Source organism: Poecilia reticulata, chromosome 22 (assembly GCF_904066995.2).
Source record: "Poecilia reticulata chromosome 22, P_reticulata-male-v2, whole genome shotgun sequence".
Lineage (NCBI taxonomy): Eukaryota > Metazoa > Chordata > Actinopteri > Cyprinodontiformes > Poeciliidae > Poecilia > Poecilia reticulata.
The window spans coordinates 22639216-22661083 of NC_088851.1; the positions used below are offsets into that span (position 1 = coordinate 22639216).

Genomic DNA, 21868 nt, shown 5'->3' on the forward strand with positions numbered 1-21868 from the left:
CTTGATTGAAAAAAACATTATTTAAGTTGAAACCAGATATTGAAAGATAATAAAAACACTCACACATTGTTTTCTCACTGCCTGAAGTTAAATTATACCAAATTCTATTTGATTTAGATTAATCAGAATTAAAAAAACTATTTCTATTTGCTAAATGCCTGAAAACGTGGCAAGAAATTTTTTTATAGATTATTTTTAAAAAAATTATTTAGTTAACATTGTCCCTTTTGTACACATTATTAATAACAGTAATAAATAATATATAACAGAGAATCGAAACTGTTTTTGTTTTTGTTGGAAACGTTTGAAAACATACCATGAACATGCTTGAAAAGTGCTTTAATATTTATATTTGTTTCTGTAGGTGTGGTAGTTTAGTTTTTCACATATTCTGTGCCCTGCTTGGTTGCTATGATTAGTAAATTAATTACAATTTAAAAGCTGCCTTGTATATTTACTTTGGTTATTTTTATCCAATATAAAAACTGATGCTCTTAAACATTAACAATATAAAAAACAGAACAAAAAAACTGCAAGTGGGTCAATTTAACTAAAGACCACAGGAAGAGACGTCTTCATTTCACCTTTTAATAATCCATTTCAGGCATCATCTCAGCACAGAAACTTTATTTTTAAGTTAGCGGTACAAATGCTGAGGCTGCAGAATTGCTCCCACCGGCTCGACAGTGATTTCTTCAAATCATCCTTCCCTGTGGTTTTATTAGGATTGATGGCCCCCAGAGGCCCACTTCGGTGCCACGCGGGTGTCATAAGAGTGTAAAAACCAGTTACATACACAAACTTACAATGCACACAAAGCTGTATATGTAGTCGGACGGGCCCCTGTAACGATAAAAGCAGATGTTCGTGTTTGGCTGTCAGTCCTGTTGATCTGAAACCCCCCCGTCCCGTTGAGCTGGGGGGTCCGTCCCCCCTTCCTGCTCAAAAGCATTTTGAAAACAACTTTCATGCCGGCTTTTAATAGGAGGTGATGAGTTTATGATTTAGAGCGGAGTCCTCTGAGAGCTCATGTCTGGGTTTTTGGGCTGTATGATAGGGTTGGGGTCTTCAATCAAAGCCTCACCGCAAATAATTGTGCCTGTTTTATGTGTCGCCATGTTTAAAGACACGAGTCATGTCCCGGTACCTGCGTGTGCCAGTTTTCAAGGTCACCTAGGAGAGGAATGCATCAGGAAAATCTTGGCCTTGTCATTAGAAAATCTGAGTTACTGAACAGGGCCGGCACAAACCTTTATTGGGGCCCCAAGCGGATTTTAATTTGGGGGCCCCTCATACCAACATGTCAACACCAGATTACTTCATTATTCCTTAGCTGAGTTATACCTATAGCTACCAACTATTACAGAGTTGGGTGGTAACTAGTTACTTTTACTCAATTACATTTACTTAAGATTTTTTTTAAATACTTTTGGGAGTATTTTTACTATGTTGTACTTTTTACTTTTACTTGAATAATTTTATTATGAAGTATTTCTGCTCTTACTTGAGTAAAATTTCTGGATTTTCTGTCCACTGAATGAAAAACATGTTTTAACCAAAAATTTATCAGACATAGACACACACCTGCAGTTTTTGTTAAATTTTTTTAAAAGCTTTTTATTGAAAGAAACAAATATTTTTACCTGACTTTATTTTTCATCCTTAAAATACCAAAAATTTCCACTTTATATTTGGTCCATCTGAATATGTGTTTTTTAAAATATTAAATGGTTGATCATTTGATCAGTTACTCAGTACTTGAGCAGACTTTTTACCAAATACGTTTTACTCTTACTTGAGTAATTTCTTGAATGGCTACTTTTTACTTTTACTTAAGTAGTGCTACTTTTACTTAAAAGTAAATTTTTTGGGTACTCTGCCCATTTCTGTTCTATTATTAGTCGTTAAATTATGAATTAAATTACATTGCATTATATTTGGATATAAGTAAAAAGGAAATTAATTGCTGTAATCCAGAAACTCAATATCATACACACATTTATGATGTATTTCAAATGTTTGTTTTTTTCTGGTAGTTTTGAAGATAATGGCTCACAGCGAAAGAAAAAAGTATTTTTTTAATTGTAGAAATTATGACCTTCTGAAAAGTGAGATAATCCTCTAGCCTTTATAGTAACTCTGTAGCAGGGTTTCTTTTGCATGAATCCGAAGATGTTTTGCTTCCACATTTTTCCTTCCACTCAACTTTCCATTCCAAAGGTTTTGTAGTTTTTTCAGGTCAACATAACATAGTACCTCTGCATTGAAAAAAACTATTTTTATTTGTCTTATGTAATATTCAAATTTTCTAAAAAAAAATTAATTTCTGGTTTTCATTAACTGTAATCTCTGATGATCAAAACAAACAGAAATAAATCCTTAAATGCATCACTCTGTGCTGAATTAACTTATTTTTTTGTTTTCTGAATGAAGATGCCCATCTCTATATGTTTTGCTTAACCACCTTTAACCAAATTTATTTGATTTATGTGACAGAATCAAACTGAAACGGAATAATAAAGCTGTGGTATGCGGGTAAAAAAAAAACTCCTTCAGTGGAAAAAAACCACACATTTTCTGCTAACGTGTTGCCACTGTCGCTACCTGACCCCCCCTCCCCCCGCTTCCCACCTCACCTGCACAAACTAAAAGCTGCCGCTCACAGCTACAGGCGCAGACTTGTCCTGTTAAAATAGCTGAAAGTCATTCCGAGAAAAAAAAAGGTGTTGTGTGAATGAATTACCTGTAAAACGTCCCATTAGCAAAGACATATTTCCTTCAAGCGAGGATGATGATGGACACCACTGTGGGGAAACGGATAAACTTTTACATAATACACCAATGGCAGCTATCAACTTCGAACACAAGCTCTTTTAAATTATTCAGAAGACATCATTAATGGCTAAAAATACCAGATAGTAGATGAATTAGTGTATTCAGGTGTAAATTAAAAGGAATAAATAGATGCTGTCAGTGTATTGTGCTCACCAGGACAATGCGGCTCATTGTTCTGCTCTTATTTGTTGTTCTGTTCTTAACTTTACTTCTTCCTCATCATTGTGCATCACTTTGAAACTCCAGCTCAGCTTTGCTAGCTTTATTTTACCGTGTGTGTGTGTGTGTGTGTGTGTGTGTGTGTGTGTGTGTGTGGGTGTATGTGTGTGAACCAGGTTTTTGTATCCTTGTGGGGACCCTACATTGTGAGGTTGTCGGGACCACTGCTTCTTGTGGGGACATTTTCTTGGTCCCCATAAGGGGAAATGTTGTTTTTGGGTCAGGGGTTTGGTTTAGAACTTTAGGTGTGAATTGAGTTTTGGTTAGGATTAGGTATGTCATGGTTAGGGTTAGGGATAGGGTTTGGGGTAGAAAATGAACTGAAGTCAATGTAAAGTCCCCACAAGATAGGAAAACGCGACTGTGTGTGTGTGTTCTCATAAGCCAAAGCATGTGTGACGGGCGGGCAGGGCAGTCTGCGGCCGCGGGGCACATGTTACTTGTTTAGTTTGGTTTTCATCAGCTCCCCTCTGTGTTCTGTTGTTTATTCTCCCCCCACTTCTTTTTTTCTTTGCTCTCTCTCTCTTATCTTTTTATCTCCTCTTTGTCTCTCGGTTCCTTTGCTGAACTCTGAAGCAGTTTCTGCGTGTTTAAACAGCATCTCTTTTAATCCCAGGTTTGTTTCCAATAAAGCTGAGCGACCGTAGCGCTCTGATGCTGGGTGGAAGTAGGCCCGCCACGATAAATTGTTCCAGAAGTTATCGCGATAATTGATTATATTGTTGTTTTGAGACGATTTTTAAGTAATATTACGGTAATAATACAAGAATACGTTCTCAAAGATCACTAAACTTTAAATTCTAATAAACATTTAACACTGAAACTAGAAGACATTTTAAATATCCAAAATAAACAAAACAACAAATAAAATTAATTATTAAGTCTATGTAAACAAAATTGTGCTTCAAAAAATGGCTAGTTGACACCAAAATACCAAATTGAAGACTTTTATCATCCATTTTTTGGTAGAAAGAGAGGAAAAAATTGATAAGCTATAAATTATGCCAATGGAAATTTCTGAGTTAGTTTTAATTTATTATGCGATTAATTGATTTACTGATTATTGTGACAGGACTGTGTGGAAGTTCCCATCTTTTATGTCACATCCCCAAATCGAACAGATTCCTCCCAATTAATATCTGATTGACATTATTGTGAATAATTGCAGCCTCACTCAAATCTAGGGCTGAAACGAATAATCGGATTAATTATGATGAATCTGTTGTCAAAATAATCGTAAATTAATTTATAGAACTGTCAATGCAAGCAATTAATCTGGAAATTTTAAATGTTACTATAACATAACTCAGATTAATCACACTATTATTGGGGTTTCCCCTAGAAAACCTGCTGATCCTATCTGTAGGATTGCTAGCGTAGCCCACCGTTTTTCTGTGTTGGATATTAAAAGTTACAAAAATTTGGAGGTGCATGAACTGGCATCATAATTCGGAAATAAAAGCGTTTGATATCATCGGGCAGATGTATTTATTTGAATCTTTTAATCTATTTCTAATATTGTATTAAAAAAGTCTTTAGTGTAGAATGTGCCAATGTTTTTTGTCAGATTAATCAACTAATCGTCAAAATAACCAGTGACTCACATAATTGTTAGTTGCAGTCCTAGTCAAATCACAGCAGTTGGGTCTCCGGGTTGCTGGTTTTGTTTATCCGTGTAGCATTTATGAGAAGAGCTGAGCATTTCCCTAATGGTGGAGACATTCAGATTGATCCAACTTCAGGAAACTGGATCATGTTCCTCCTGATAATGAAGCTCAGATGCTAACACTCAGCTAATTACTGCTAATCCACCAAAGCATTGTTCCATTGGAAAGAACTAAATATTCTCACTTTCCAGTGTAATTATCAGAAACTTCTGCTGAATTATTATTTTTTTGTCCTTTCAGGGTCAAACTGTTTCTCTCCAGCCTTTGCCCAGAATACAGGAGGTTCTGTACCAATACAAACCCCTGCAGGTTGAAACCTACGGACCCCCAGCACCCGGCCTGGAGCAACTGAGCAGATTTGGGTACGAATCTTTTTTTTTTTTCCAGTTTTGCTGCACAACCAGAGACCAAATCCGATTTAGTTAATGCAGATTATTTTGGATCAAGGGTGTGCAGCCTGCAGCTCTTTGAACCTTTCTAACTCTTTCTAAAAAATGAAAAAGAACCAATGAACATTTATGGATATAGATGTAATAACAAATGCAGGTTTAGCAGTTTAGACTTTTATTAAATTATTGCATTGAACTGCATCGACTGAATGATTCTAAAATAAGTTTTTGGATCTATTTTCTTCTATTATTATTGAAAGTTTTTTTTCTTTTTTTTACATAATTTCAGGTATATTAATGATATATCGGCACTAACATTGGCATCATCCAATATTAGTCATTTTTTAGCATATCACTATTGGCCCACAAAATAAAACTTTTCCAGTATTAACAATCCATATTTATTTCCATCTTGTTGCTGTTTGTTTTTGGTCGTTTTTCTCCAATGGTGTCAAAATGTTAGAGAAATATAATGTATAAAATCGGTAAATATCGTTTATCGACCATAACAGCAATATTAATGTCAAATATCGGTATCAGCTAAGCATATCACTGCATCCATATATAATTTCCACAATTAACATTACAGAAAAAGATGTATGAAATTTTTTTTGTTTTTCTTAATGTAGAATCGGAAAAATGTAATAAATTTGTGGTTCTTTAAAAATGGCAACAGATTCTCTATTCATCAAAAATTTAAAGTTATAATTTTTCAAAAGCTCTTGTAAAATTTGCTTCTAGAAACAAATTTAATTGAGGTCAAATTAATTGAGGTCAAAAATTTTATTTTGGATTTTTAAGGTTGTAGAAAAACATGTTGACAATTTCCCAAAAGCATAGATCTTTAGATGGCCAATACACCAGATTTTATTTATTTATTTTCTAAGTTTTCAATTTGATTTTCCATCATTTCCGTTAGCTTCATAATCCGTACTTGAAGTAGAAAAATTGTATTTTACCTGGGTTCTGTTGTAGTTTAGGTATTAACATTAAAACTGATGTGTGGAGTTACTTAACACTATCTGATAACTTTTGAACATGTTCACAGTATTTATTTAATATCATTTGGTAATAATGCCAAGATAGATTAACATTTCATGTATTTATTTATGTCAAAACAGGTTTTTAAAAACAAGAAAACAAGTAATCAGTAAGACTAGATAAAATGTGGATACACCAGGAACAAAATAATCAACTTACCACTGCTTTTCTGTTTGACAATTAGGAAGAAGTGAACATTTATCTAATCCTGTCTTTTATCTCAATTTAATGGAATATATTACTCACCGACTCAATAATTATCAGAAATTGTGTTTTGACATTTTCTTTGGTCAGTTTACCACAATTTTCTCTTTGCAAACTTCTTAAAAGTTTCTCATTTTTATCTTTACAGGATCTACGTTAGTAGCTTGTTGTCATTATGGTAATGCACTGATATGGGAATCTACTACTCTGCAGGGTCCCTGCTTTGCATAGAAAATAATTTCAGTTGCTGAAAAGTTTCTTTTTAGGTAGCCAGAAGGACCTGGAAGCAGGTCCTTCTATTTATTTCTAATCATGTCATGAAATTATTAAAATGTAAACATAAACGGTTTGTATATGTTGTTGTTGATGTTATGGTATCACCATGTATTCCTTCTTTAAATCATATCCGAACCATACATTCATGTTATATGTTAATAATATTGCGTCTCTCCAGCCAGAAACAATCAATGCGTCAAACTGATGGTTCATGAAACTTTATTTACAATTATGCTCATTAATACGTTGCAAGAACTTAATGAACAAATTAAATAAAGACGGTCAAATTACCATATTTCCACCTCATCTGACAGAAACAATGAGTTACTTTCTTTTTAACATGAAGTGGGAAGATAATACCTTTTAAAGTTAGCATGGTATTAAACGTCAGTTAAATAAAAAAACAAAAGCAAAGCTTTTAACCCAACAAAAATTGGCCCAGAGCCAGACAACTCTAAGCAGTAATCTAATTTCCTTTGCTCTAATTTCAACAAGGAAACACAGAGTTTTACATGAGCAAACCACCCTATTTGTTTTTAGCTTATTAAAGCACAGAGCATGCTGATTTTCAGGCTAGTTGCTAAGGAAATTCTGCTGAAGATGAGCATTGAACCACACCTTTTAAACACACACTTTAGTTATTTGCACTTCAAGGTCTAATAAGGAAGAAGTATGCAACGTTCAGAGCTAAAAATAAGAATGTAAATATTAAAAGGACACTATTATGTGTTTTCCAGGCACTTGCTTCCATTTCATAGCACAATCATGCAACTGTGTTACTTTCAGTAATTATAAAATTGCTGTATACATCAAAAATGAGTTAAAATATTTTTTTCTTTGCAATTAAACCCCTTGAAATTGGGCCTCTCTCTCTTTAAGAAGCTCCTGCTCTTTCTGACGCTTTGCTTTCAGTACGTCATTACAGTGGCGCTCCTCCATTAAGCCTTTAACATTGTTCTTTGAAGCATTGCACCAAAAAGTAGTTTATATAAACTCAGCTCAAAAGAGTCAATTTTTCGTAATACTGCCCCTTTAATAAGGCCTTAAACTTAAATGTATGAATTTGGCAAAGTGTTTTTGGTCTTCCTGATGCTTTGAGGAATAAATGAACATTTTTGAGCGATGCCCATGACAATCTGCTCATCTACAAATTACTGGGAGGCGTTTCAACTACTCCTGAACAGGGAGTACAGCAGTGAGCTGAGGACACAGCCTTGTGGCATCCCAGTGTGAAGCAGATTTGACTGCCAGTTGTCATTGCTTGTGGCTTTTTAGCCAAGTACTTAAATAACTAACTACAACTGGACTTGCAACTTAACTGGTTTTCCATATATCTTGACTAAAAAAATCAGATTAAAATTAATTAATTGATATTTGTTCCGAATTACATTTTCTCCTAAACAAAACACTCATGATTTGATAAAATCACCTACAAAGTTCTTATAGAATCCGCTATTGGAACAAAAACAACACTGCATATCACCAAAGGAACACCATCATACACAATAAAACACACTGCACTGCAAAAACACAAAATCTTTCCAAGGACTTTTGTCTAATTTCTAGTGCAAATATCTCCATACACTTGAAATAAGATGAAACTAATACGCAACTTTGTAGGAAGATACAGGAACTTGTTTCCAGCAAATAATTTCGTAATATTGATGAAAAGGTATGTTATAGGTGAAATAATTTGCTAGTGGAACTAGCACTTTAATATTTCTATTTAGTAAAAATATTAATTACTTAAAATAAGTTCTTATATCTTTCTGAAAAGTTACTTGTAAGATAGTTTTGCTATTTCAAGTGTATGTAAATATTTGCACTAAAAACTAGACAAAAAATACTTCTGTATTTTTGCAATGAAGTACTGAATGTGGAGACAAAAAAAACTAATGTACAAGTAACTTTTCAATATAATTCCTTAAAATTGATGAAGGAATTATCAATCGTGTACTTTTTCATCCTTAATATTGATGAAAAAGTTCTAGTTCAGTTGCCAGACTATTTCATCTAAAACATGGGAAAAATGTCTTGTTATAAGTGGAATAATCTGCCAATGTAATCACTTTTTCATCAATATAATTGACCTAAAACAAGCCCTTATATCTTTCTGAAAAGTTACTTATGAGTTAGTTTTGTCTTATGTGTACTAAGATATTTTCACTGCTAAATAGACCAAGAATACTTGGTAAGATTTTGTGTTTTTGCAGTGCATACTATTGATGAACAGTGAAATTGTGAAATCTGTTGATCTTGGAGATCTTCTGGGATCTGTTCAGCTCATCAGGTCTGGTCCATTTCATTCACGTGACTCTCCTCTGATTAACAGAGAAATGGAGAGAAACATGTGGCAGCGGTAGAGAGGGAGGGAGTAAGAACTATCACCCCCGCCACAAGCCGCCACGGTGCATCTGTAGCAGGGTCCATTAACACACACAGGAAACGCTTTCCCCGACAGCCCCTTTGGGCCAATCAATCCGGGACGCCATTGGTCCAGTCTCTCTGAGTGTACGCTATCCATCAGACAGCCCAGCGCCCGGTCGTCTGCAGTCCAACTGCCTGGCACTACAGTTTGCCCACACACCGAGAGGGAGCAGCTTTTATTGGGTGACATAGACAAAACCGGGGTTTGTTGTTTCTGGGCACGCTCCCCGACCCAGATTGCTGCTTCATTCTGACAGGATTCACTTCAGATGTGAATATTTGAGCAAGATGTCTGCAAAAACACAAAATATTACGTAGTATTTTTGCCTGGTTTCTAGTGGAAATATCTCAGTACACTTGAAATAAGACATAACTAATTTACAAGTGACTTTTCAACAAACTGTATGGGCTTATCTTAAGTAAATAATTCCTTAATATTGATTAAAATAGTACTATTTCCACTTGCAAATTATTTCACTTAAAATAAGATATTTTTTCCATGTTATAAGTGAAATAATCTGCAAGTGGAACTAGTACTTTTTCATCAACATCAAGACGCTATTGACATGTCTTATTGACAATGTCCTGGACCTATAGCTTGCTGAATAGTGACTTGTAAGGTAGTTTCGTCTTATTTTAAGAGTACTGAGATATTTGCAGTATAAACCAGACCAGAAATACTTGGCAAGGTTTTGTGTTTTTGCAGTTTGACCCAAAATACATGGAAGGAAATGACACAATAACCTCCAAAGAAAGCTTGAGCTCAATTCAAAAAAGTTGTTGGATTTTTCTTTGGTAAACACCATGAGCCATTTCTTCCACTAGCTCTCTCTTTGTGTGTTTGTAATGGTTGTTTTTACCCAAAATGTCCTTCACTGAATTCCGCTTCCTGGTTTTGAAACAAATGTTCACTTCAGCGAAACTGAGACCTAGATTTTTGTGTAGACCAGAATTCACTTTTTTGATTCGCATCAAAGTTTGATTACGCATTCACACCTCCCCAAACGAACCAGACTCTCTAAACAAACAGACTGGAGTTTGGTTAAAGTAGACTGATCGTGGCTGGTGTGAATTCACCCTTATTTACATGATGTATTCAGAGAAGTGCTGAGGTACTGCTTCTTTTGGTCAGGCTAATCAATATGCAGATGAAACACATCTTGCAATTTTGCTGCGTGCCAAAGCTCAAAGTAAGGAGGAGGAGGAGAGGGGCCCCTTGTCAGCAGTTCGGGGGTCCAGAAGGACCACTGCTGGAGAGGAAGGGCTACAGGCTACAGAGATAAATGAGGAACACCAATCCCTTTGGTGCAGGAAGCAGGCAGGGACATGGACAGGCTAGTTCAGACAAACCACAAGTCCCAAGATGCATTGTTCTGTTAAGTAAGAGCAAGAAATACTGCTGACATTTCTGCTCACACTGCAACTTCTGATTCAGCTTGGTTTGACCTTTTGTCAGATACACAGATAAGTGAGCATGTAGACCTGCACATGGTGGGTTTTTTTGTCAGTCTGGTGTATTATTGTGTCAAATGCAGTCATGCTAAAAATTTTCCTCCTGCAGTTCCAGCATTTCAGAGGCAATGGAACAAACGCAACACTGAAAATATTAACCAGACGATGCAAACGGCACACCGGCGACCTGTGAAGGGAAAACGCTTGCATTGGGTGGAGATATGGATGTAGATGAGGTGGAAGGGGCTGCGCGGGTGCAAGTACTTATTTTAAAACACGGCTGTTTGTCTTGGTCAAGCCCCACTGTGACAGCAGCTCCACTGGTGATTTGTCTTGGACGCAGACGTCAAGTGAGACCAGAGCGTTGAGCTCATGCTCCCCCTCCCTGGTGGCCCCCCGGCCCTTTGGGGCCTGTCTGTTGCACAGGACGTCCAGTCAACGCAGGGCTGACTGGAGCCAGTTTTTCTGCATCTTTCCCCTTGTGTCTTTTTTGTCCCTTTGCCCCCCCAAAAAACCGCAGGAGCTCCACTTGGCAGCCAGAAGAAAGAAAGGCCACACCTCTTTTGCTGTCTGTACCTGAATAAATATGGGCTGAGCCGACCTCGTATATTAAAGACAGCTGCCTCTGTACTGGAGCGCTGGAGCAAAGGCAGCATGTTCGTGCTTTGGGGGCCTCCGAATGTGCCCATTCAGCTTTCGCACTGCAAAAACACAAACTCTTACCAAATATTTTAGTCTAGTTTCGACTTCAAATATCTTACTACACTTTAAATGTCCTGAGAGCTAGAAGAAACTAGCTCTCAGGACAATATAGGAGTTTTTAAGTAAATTATTCCTTAATACTGATGAAAACGTTCTAGAAGTAGTAACATGTTGATGTTAGAACCATTTTTTTTAGCTGCAGATGCTTCCTTTGCTGCAATTAATCATGAATACACTAAAGGAATGTTGTTATTGCATTTTAGGTAATAAAATGTTATGAGTTATTGGTTTATTTGCATCTATTAATGTATTTCCAGTATAGTATAAAAGTGGTTAAACGCAGAATCTGCAGATTGTGACAGTTTTTTTTTTATCATATTAATCAATTAATTGTCAAAATAATCAATAGAACAGTCTATTACTAAAATAACCCTTGGTTACAGACGTAGTCTTAGGTCCATAATTCCTTAATGTTGATAAAAAAAGTTCTAGTTCCACAGGTAGAATATTCCACTGCGCCGTTTCCTAGCAACCCCAGCCAAGCCCAGCCCATCGCCTAGCAACCAAGTTCTAATTCCACTGACTGATTATTTCACTTATAACATGGGAAAAATATCTTGTTATAAATGTAACTAGAACTTTATCAGTTTTAAAAAGTGACTTGAAACAAAGTTACTTTTGTCTTAAGTCAAGTTCAGTAAGATATTTTCACTAGAAACTAGACAAAAATACTTTTGTGTTTTTGCACAAACTCTTGAGTCAACAGCATCTCACTACAAAAACACAAAATCTTATCAAGTATTTTGGGGAAATATCGTAGTACACTTGAAATAAGACAAAACTAACTTACAAGTAACATTTCGGCAACATAATGAGATCAAGAGAGTAAATAATTAATTAATATTGATTTTAATAAAGTAGTTCTAGTTCCACTGACAGATTATTTCACTTATAAAAATAAATTTTCCCCATGTTATAGTGAAACAATCTGCCAGTGGAACTAGAACAATTAAAGAATTATTGACTTGAACAAGAAGTATATCTTGCTGAAAGTTACAATTAAATTAGTTTTGTCTTATTTCAAATGTACCGAGATAACTGCAGTAGAAACTAGACCAAAAATACTTGGTAATATTTTGTGTTTTTGCAGTGAGCATCAACAGCCCTTGGACAGGCTGTCCTGATGTGTGAAGGTGTGTATGACTTGTTACAGAGGGTTTGACCCCAACTGTTTGAGGTTTCCATAATGGCTTTCCATTGCTGCCCTTCTCGTTGACTGGCAGGTACCCAGAAGTATGCGTGAGCCGTGAGAATTATGAGCAGACTGCAGAGCTGCAGCCTGCGCTCCAAATGTCCCTCCATGGCTCTGTGCTTTCATGTCGAACAGTAAAAAGCCTTTAATAAACAAAATCAAAGCAGAAGTAAATAGTTCTTCGAAGACCCAAACAGAAACATATGATGTTTACGTTCACATGGCTGTTGTGTGGATCGCAGCACATTGCACCTACAGGACTGCAGCGGTAGCTGTGAAACCACTGGCGCCTCACCCTGACCCGCCACCACAAGAGGCTCATAACCTGCATACATCAAAAACACTCAGCAATTCTGAGCAGAAAAAACATGGATGGCCATGCTGTTCAAACGACTCAAATCGTCTTTGTTTTTCGTCACTGAGCTCATCCCAACTCCTAAATGTTCAAGTAAAACGGTTTCTGCAATGAAATACTTTGCTAAACGTATTCAGAATTTTACTTTTATTATCACACTTGCATGATTCATTGGACAAAAGTATCTTGAATAAATACAAAATCAGTTTTCATACAAGGAAAGCCAAACCACCTCCTCTTGTTAAATCATGAATTAACTGTAATTACATTTCACCGACTTCCTTGATACCTTCCTGACCTGCAGAGAAAGGGTCGGCGATGTGGACCTGAAGTTTTATCACGATATTTTGTGATAACGATAAACGTGACAATAAGAACTATTTATTACTACTTTTTTAGTATTAAAATTCGCATGACACAGCAATTATAGTCCCACAAACACAAACACTGCTCTCTATTAACAAAGTTTGCTGCACGATAAATTGCCCCAGAACTTATTGCAATAATAATATTGTTGTTTTGAGACCATTTTCACAAGTAACGCAAGTTCGCCCATTGAAATGCTAATAAACTTTAATTTTTAACAAACAATATCGCAACCAAAAGATGCTTTAAATTTCCAAAATAAATAAACAAAACACCGAAACAACAAATAAAATGGATACTGAAATTTCCGTAATCAAAATTTCCCTTTGCAACAGAAGCTAGTTGAGAGCAAAGCACCAGACCCAAACCTTTTGTCATCCGGTTTTTGGAAAAAAGAGACGAGAAAAACAAAAATGAAAAGCTTGTTCTAATTTATCATCTGTTTAATTGATTTATTCATTTATTTCTCATTGCAACATACTTACTCATGAGAAACAACCATTTGTAATTTGTTTCTTTAGTCACATTAAGAAGTGTGATTCACAGTAATTGCATTTAACAATTTTTTCAAATGTATTGATGTTTATTGATACTATCATTGAACACACACTGGGAAGTATAGTAAAATTAACTTTACAAGACAGATAGCTTTTGTGTTGAGCAGCAGGACATGAAGCTTTTGGAGTGGCCTAGTTAAAGTTCAGACTAAAATGAGCTAATCTATTCCCAGACAGTTTTCTGTGGGTTAATTATACCATTTGGCAAAGAGGAGTGGACTTTTGAAATAAATTTTTCTAATATTTGAAACACTTAGCTGTGAAAAATTGGAACCAGTTTGTCTTTCGGCCGCCTGGATATTGAAGATAATTTGACATATTGTGTTGTTGTTCTTCTTCTTCTTGAAAGTAGGACATTAAATCTGGTAACGTGGACGATTCCTGTGAAGGAATAAAAAAGATCTATTTTTGTTTATGCAGTGTGGATCAGCATCTGGATCTGAGTTTCTACCAGAATACTTTCAGAGGCTCTGGCTGCGTAGGCGATGAAAGACTGACTGGGATCTTTGGAAAAAGACAAATCATATAGCGGGGGGAAAAAAGTAGGGGAAAGAGAAACTGGCTGCAGAGCGTTGAAAAATTTGACTCAAACCTCAACTGCTGACAATGAAAGCTAGCCAGAACAGTTGTTTGTGTTGGCGTGAGTTGCCCTGAAATTAGCCCATCTCTCTCTCGCTCTGACAGAAGTTGCTCAATGTGCTTCGCCAAATGCCAGTGTGTATAATATTTTGAAGTCTTGCCGTCTCCTCCTCCCCCACTCTGCATCTATAATTGGTGGAAAAAGTGAGGTTTTTCTCTTTTTTCTTTTTTGTTCTTGTCAGGGGTCCGTCTCATGTCGGCGGGGCGAAGGGGAGCAGCTGAATGAATGGGTGTTTAGTCTGGAGATATTTTCTCCTGGGGATGCGCCTCTACGCTCCAGGAAGCAATCCTCAGAGCACTTTCTCTGTCTGAGGGGTTAAATGGCCACAAATAGTTTGCCGTGACCTACATTCATAAACAACGATCATAAGCGATCAGTTTCTTCAAATAAAGGGGGTCTGTTATGCAGAATTTACATTTTTTTTACTTCCGTTTGTGTTTCTGCTGCTCGTAAAAACAGCTGAAGCGCTTAAAAAAACAACTGGGCCATTTTTTGGCAATAAGTTCAAGTTTTGGGTGTTTGGAAAATGAGCCGTTTCTAAAACCTTTGGAATGTAACGTCACAAATCAGCAGGCAACGTTACCTAGCAACCTCAGCAAAGCCCGGCCCGTTACCTAGCAACCCAAGCAGAGCTCCAGCGTATTTGGTCAGCTGGTTTTGTCGCTGTACAATGACTTGCTTTAATTAATGTTAATACAGTTTATGGCTGATCTGTTAACCAATAATAATTAAATTTTTTTAAAAACAATATTTTAACCAGATGAAGCTAAAACAGTGTATATATTTTCATATAAAGTTTTTTATCATCTTAACTGCAAAATGTGTGTACTTTTTATACAGTTTTGACTTAATTATTGCTCTGATTGTGTTCTTCTTTCAGGAAATTGGCTTTTTTTGAGACTGTAAACTCAAATTAATAATTAATCAATTACTGAATTAGCTGACAATTTTGTCACTGTATGAACTGCTGGAAAAGACACGTTTCAGTTTGTTGTTGACTTACCATCAAGAAACCACTTGCTGCATTCTTGCTGGTTGTGCAGGAGGCTCTACTTCTGCTTTTCAAAGATGTGCAGTTGTATAATTGCGCATCTGTTTGCAGCCATTTTCCCGTGCGATTGTAGACGTTGAGTTGTTGCAGGGCCAGCAGCAGCTTATTTGGATTTAAAGTGACAAGACGCCCAATTATACTGTTTACTTGTTTACAGAGACAATGTACAACATTTCATTAATCGTCATTAGCTGAAGGGGAGATGAATGGTTTCAGGTTGTAGCGAGAAATGTTAATTTTCACCCACAGTCCAAGAACAAATTGATGTAATCAAGTATAACTTAACAGGTTATGAATTGGTGATAAACCAGTTTCTGATAAGTGATTATTCAAACCAAACTGCAAACCAACAGACGATTCATAAAACTGTTTCTCTGCCTTCATCAAAAATGAGAACAAAACAGCCATATTTTTTGCCAAATGTGCAAATATTTCCAAAATGACTCAAAATATTTCCAATGACTCGTCACGACGAAAGAGAAGGCATTTTTATTAAAAGCAGTCCTACATTTTGGGATCCTGCCGTCATTCTGGAAGGAGCTCAAAATATGCAGAACTGACCAGAATAATTATCTTAAAACGATTTAATTAAAATGTTTAGCCCATCCTATCCAAACAGTAGATAATAGGTCACCTTTAAAACTCCCTCCCAGTCTTTATTTGAATGGATATTCCTGTTCATAAATCACTCGTGAACACACCAGCTATGTTTAACATGTACTTAAAACGACGCCTGTTCGCTGTTCTGGTTGGCAGCCGGGGGTTAATGGGTCTCTGAGTGATGCTCTCCTCCTAACTCTTCTTCAGCTTCCAGTGCATCTCTCAGAGCCGGCGTGTTTATTTGAACTCGGCATGCATGTCTTTGTTTGTGCGCTGGTTCAGATTGCGTTAAGTGCTTTGGTGGGAGGGAGTTTATCCAGGGTAGGCAGCGATGCCATCACTGCCATGAGTTCCTGGCAGCGCGCTTTGCTAACCTCTTCCTGCCTGGTGGGCTTTCCTCCCAGTCTGAACTGCTCTTCTTTGGAACCACTTGGCCTCGGGGATTCTGGATCCGGCTCTGGGACTTCACAGAACCGCTGAATAGTTGCAGCGTTTCAGAGGATTAAATAGCATTCATGTCATTTCTTCCTGCCTTACATCATACTGTGCAGGGAAGTCAGGCTGCAACTAACGATTATGTTAGTTATCAATTATTCTATTGATTATACTGATGCACACTCTTCAGATTTTTCATTTAACAACATAAGTTTAATCTGAAACTGTGTATATTTACGTAGTTCTCTTCTTTTCTCTTAAATGCAAAATGTGTAGATTTATTGTACAATTTTGACTTAATTACTGCTCTAAGCATGTTGTTCTTTCAGCAAATGACCTTTTTTTGAGTCCATATACTCCAATTAATAATCAATTCCTAAAGTTTAAGTTTAAGATTAACTTAACCTACTTTAATTTTAAGTTAATCTTAAACTTAAAGTAGTTTAAACTAAGATTACTTTTAGTTTATTTATTTTTGTTTATTTAATCTTAAATATGTGGTCTTATTTAAGATTACTTCAATAATTGATTAATCACAATCCCAATTAATCATTTCAGCCCATGTTATGAATAGGGCTGCGACTAACAATTATATAAATTATTCTACCAATTATCTTCAGATTTTTCAATTAACCACTTAAGTTTATTCTATATTAATATTGGAAATACATTTAAAAATATTCTTTACAAAACAGTAATTTATCAATCCTTTGAATTGTTGACCATTTTTTAGGATTCAGCTAAAAAAAAAACATGTGAAAAATGCTCTAGTTAATAATTAGTTGATTTCTAAATAGCTGCAGCTAACAATTGTTTTACTTATCGATAATTCTGACGATTAATCGAATAAAAAAACGGGCACATTCTACAGATTTTTCATTTAACCACTAAAGCTTATTCTATTTTAATAGAATTTTATACGGAGTTGGAACCATCTAAAACTAAACAAGGATTTTTTTTTTTAATTTGAAATACAAAATGTCTATATTTTTTTTTTTTTTTTTACAGTTTTGGCTTAATTAGTACTCCGAGTGTGTTGATCTTTAGTTGATAACTAAATTGACAATTGTTTCAATAATCGATTAATCGATCGATTCAGGTGTAGTCATATCATTCGTCTTTTTCCCTCGGATTATTAGTCAGAGTACAGCCAGCAGCAGGAATCTCTAGGAATTGCCTGGAATGGGTTTTCCACATTCTCCGATCCCTGCGAGGCTCGCATCCATCTGAAAGCTGTGACGGGTGTGAAGGGGCCAGGGCCGGGTCAGGGGTCACCGACCAAGAGGGAGCAGGAAGTCAGAGTGCTGGGGCTGACAGAGGCAGACTGATGGCACCTCGGAGAGACGGCTCTCGTTTCGTACCGTTTCACGCTCCTTACCGTATAAACACGGCTTTGATGCTGCAGTTAAGAGCTGCTGAATGAGGCCCTTAGCAAGACCTCACCTGAACCTTTTTAGGAGCAGAGGTCTTTCATCTGCACTTAAAAAAAACACCAAATAATGTCTGCAGGTTCATATGGAGCCCCCTAGGGGACGTGGTGGATATTTTTTTCTTTTGTATTCCCTCGTATTAAATTTGCGTTTTCTCACTTTGTTTCCAAGATGGCAGATGAACTGACTTGTAGCAGCCATTTCATGCGCCATCTTGGAAACTGTTTCCGCTATAATATCAGGTTTTTGTATGGCTTTTATGTGTATGTTATCTCATTAATGAGATGTCGGAAGGTTTATATATTTTATTTTGGGTACAAAACGTATGTGGAAAATGGAAAACAGGTCAATCACGGTCTTTCCATCTACTTCCTTTTCTTCTACACTGCAAAAACACAAAATCTTACCAAGTATTTTTGGTCTAGATTCTAGTGCAAATAGTGTCACTTGAAATAAGACAAAACCAACTTTTCAGCAAGATATAGGAGCTTGTTTTAAGTCAATCATTTCCTGATGTTGGTGAAAAAGTACTTTTTTTGCTGGCAGATTATTTCACTTTTGGGAAAAATGTAACTAGTGTATTTTTCATCAATATTAAGTAATTATTGACATAAAACAAGCTCCTATCTCTTACTGAAAAGTTACTTATAAGTTAGTACACTTGAAATAAGAGAAAAGTAAGATATTTGCACTAGAAACTAGACCAAATATATATATATATATATTTTTTTTTATTTTTTTTTATTTTTTATTTTATTTTTTTTTTTTTTTTGCATTAGCTAAACTTCAGAGTGCAGCTAATGTAGATTTTATCTGCAAGCTAAGATGAACATGTAGCCTACATGTGTATTACTGCATGTACTCTGCTGGTCACCAGAACCTTGTTATTCATGTGAAGAGTTCGTACGTCCTTTACAAATCTGTTTAAACATTGATTGTTTGCGTCCTAAGCTCCTCCATGATGTACGCACTCTTCGTGTTCACTAAGTAGTGAACTGTATCGTAGTTTGAGATCAGAAGCAGCTTGTTCACATCGTCTATCGTCTTTCTCAGTCTCATTCGGGTCGATCCAGACAGCAGCCATTTTGTTCATGTGTCGTTTTCTCGCACGTTGGCCAAGATTGCCAACATATTTTCTTTTTTAGTCTCGCTTTACGTTGTGCTGCGCTTGTCTGGTAAAATGGCGCGGATCACTTCCAGTTCAGACTTGTTTATGTATAAACTTGTACACTGTGCAAAATATTATCTCTTTTTGACATTATTTATTGTGGTTTACCACTGTTAAAAGTAGATGTTATATGGTACTATATAGATATACAGCTATAGAAAAAAATTAAGAGACCAATTAAAATGATCAGTTTCTATGATTTTACTTTTTATAGGTTTATGTTTGAGTAAAATGAACATTGTTCTTTTATTTTCTGAACTACTGACAACATGTCTCCAAAATCAAAAGCAAAATTTTTACATTTATTTCCAGAAAATGAGAAATGGTTAAAATAACACAAAAGATTCAGTGGTTTCAGACCTGAAATAGTGCAAATAAAGCAAGTTCAGATTCATTTAGAAACAACAATATTAATATTTTAACTCAGGAAGAGCTCAGAGATCAATATTTGGTGGAATAACCAGGATGTTTTCAGTGGGTTCACTTAATTTATTCCAGAGCTGTAGATGTTTAAGACAAAAGTGTCGGAGCACTATTTTACTTTTCTGATTGGCATTGTGCACCAACAGGTGGGGGAGGGGGCAACAGGCTTTTTGAGTTGAAGTTTTTGAGAGATTTTAAAGCCTTAGTTTCCATTGGTACCAGTAAGCAACCCATGTCCAGTCTGGGTTTGCTGGGTTCAGTCTGCAGTCGGTGAGCATCATCGACCATTTAAGTGTTTCCACTGCTTCCGTCTGAAGGGTTGCCTGCAGTCCTGAGGCGCACAGATTTATCATTTGCATAGCCAAAAGAGAGTGCAGGCGTTATAAAAGTGTGGAGGCATGAGGGCGGCTATTTGACTTGCAAACCCGTCTGTGTCAACAGGATGAGCCGCCTGCGTCCGCGGCGCAAGCCACCGCCTTGCACCCAGTTTCTGTCAGTTTCTTCAGCAGAAACTGCATCAGAAGCGCACGGCCGTCGTCTGACTCTCCACCAGCCAACACCCAACCCATTATCCCGTCTGTCTCAGTAAACAGACCATTAACAGACCAGCCTGGTGGAGGCCACATCTCTATTGTTTTCCCTCCCATAGATCTGTGCAAATATTGATTTTCTCTTGAAGCATGAGTCAAAATAAGCTCTCTCTGTAGTCGACTGGAAGCTTTTTACTTGTGGGCGAGTCATTTTTGACCTACAGAGCGAGCGGCGAGCAGAGCGAGACTTACTGAAGACTTACTGGATTCTCGAAACCAGGACTGACCAGTAGTCGCTGTAATCCGATTACTGTTTTTCAAGTAACGAGTAAAGTAAGGGATTAATAAATGATTAGATTACTGCGTTACTACGCTACAAAACGTGTTAAAAGATGTAAATGTTAATAATTCAGAGTACATTTAGCAGAAACTTTAAGTTTCTGCTAAATGATGGAGAGTAAACACAAAAATAATTGTATTTTAAATTAATCAGTGAAGTTTATTTGTAATTCAAAATTCAGCAGCAAGGCAGTTCAAAGTGCTTTACACCATAAAAACACAAAAATACAAAGTAAAAAGACAGTAAAGTGTCATCGTTACACATCAAGATGTTGGTCAATGTTTTATTTAAATGTTGAATAGTCAGAAGTTTAACTGAATAAAGTTGATTTTCTTAAAATATGCAGAGAATAGCTACAAATATTTAACAACATTCTTCAAAAAAGAAATCTGCATCAGTACATTTTTGGTGATGCAATGTGTTAAAAGAGCGAAACAAATCCAGTTTTAAGAGACAATTTCATATGGTGGAAAATGCAGAAAGGCTAGAATTAGACCCAAAGGTAAATTGCTTTCTTGCATTTTCAGGTTGTGTATCTTTTTCTTAAAGTAACTAAGTAATTCAGTAAGGAAAAAATAAGTCATTTGATTATTTTCCTATGGAAGTAATTGGTAACTATGAACTGTTTTCAACTCGTCACAAGAACAAATTTTGCTGAAGTTATTTAGACCATTTTAAAGTAATATAATAGTAATGCAAAGAACAGACTCTCAAAGATGAATAAACTTTACATTTTAATGAACATTTAACATATGAACTGGAAGACATTTTAAATATCCAAAATAAATAAACAAAACAACATTAAGAATTGATTTTGACGTCTTTCTTAACAAAACTGTCACCAGACTGGATACTATTATCATCCAGTTCTTGGTAGAAAGAGAGGAAAGAAAAAAGACGATAAATCCTGCAGATGGAAACGATTGATCTTGTTCTCATTTATCAAGCGATTAATCGATACTCCCAGAACAAACCCGGTGACGGGGACAGCAGGTGTGAGGGAAGACCGAGGAAAACTCTCCGCCCTGCCTCCTGATTTATTTGCATCGCCATCCTGCATGCGTGAGCCGCTGCCTCCAGACTATTTTAGCTCTCAGATATGTCGAGATGTTTGCACTGGAATACTATCCAGGCTTTGATTGTAAGCTTGTGGGTGTGCAGAACTATGCATACACACAGAGGCAAAGCACACCTTATACTCGGTGCGCGTCATAGCCACAAACGTAAACAGACTGGAACTCCATGCATCTCCTCTCCTGTGGGCCGCTGGCCCGGTTATGTTCAGGGGGATTATCTGGCTCATTTTGCCTCTTAAGAGCTGCAGAAACAAAACAAACGGCTGTCATGAGCGGCCTAGCCGTGGGGAGTGCTTAAATTGTTTAATGCATGAATAGCGGCCCTTAACTTTGCTTTAACTTTCAGTACTTTATGTCCTTTACTCCTTTCCTGTTTCCCTCCCTGATTGAAAAGCTCCCTGGGTTTTCCCAGAGATGCTGCAGTAACTGATAC

At 36.5% G+C, this 21868-nt stretch overlaps 1 protein-coding gene across 1 annotated transcript in view; it reads left to right on the forward strand.

Moving 5' to 3' along the window:
• The window catches only part of mnat1 (MNAT1 component of CDK activating kinase), a 54287-nt gene that overhangs the window by 22436 nt on the left and 9983 nt on the right, over nt 1–21868 (forward strand). The window contains exon 7 of the mRNA XM_008400032.3: nt 4962–5083. Coding sequence (XP_008398254.1) covers nt 4962–5083 — 122 coding nt within the window. The remainder of the gene's footprint in view (nt 1–4961; nt 5084–21868) is intronic.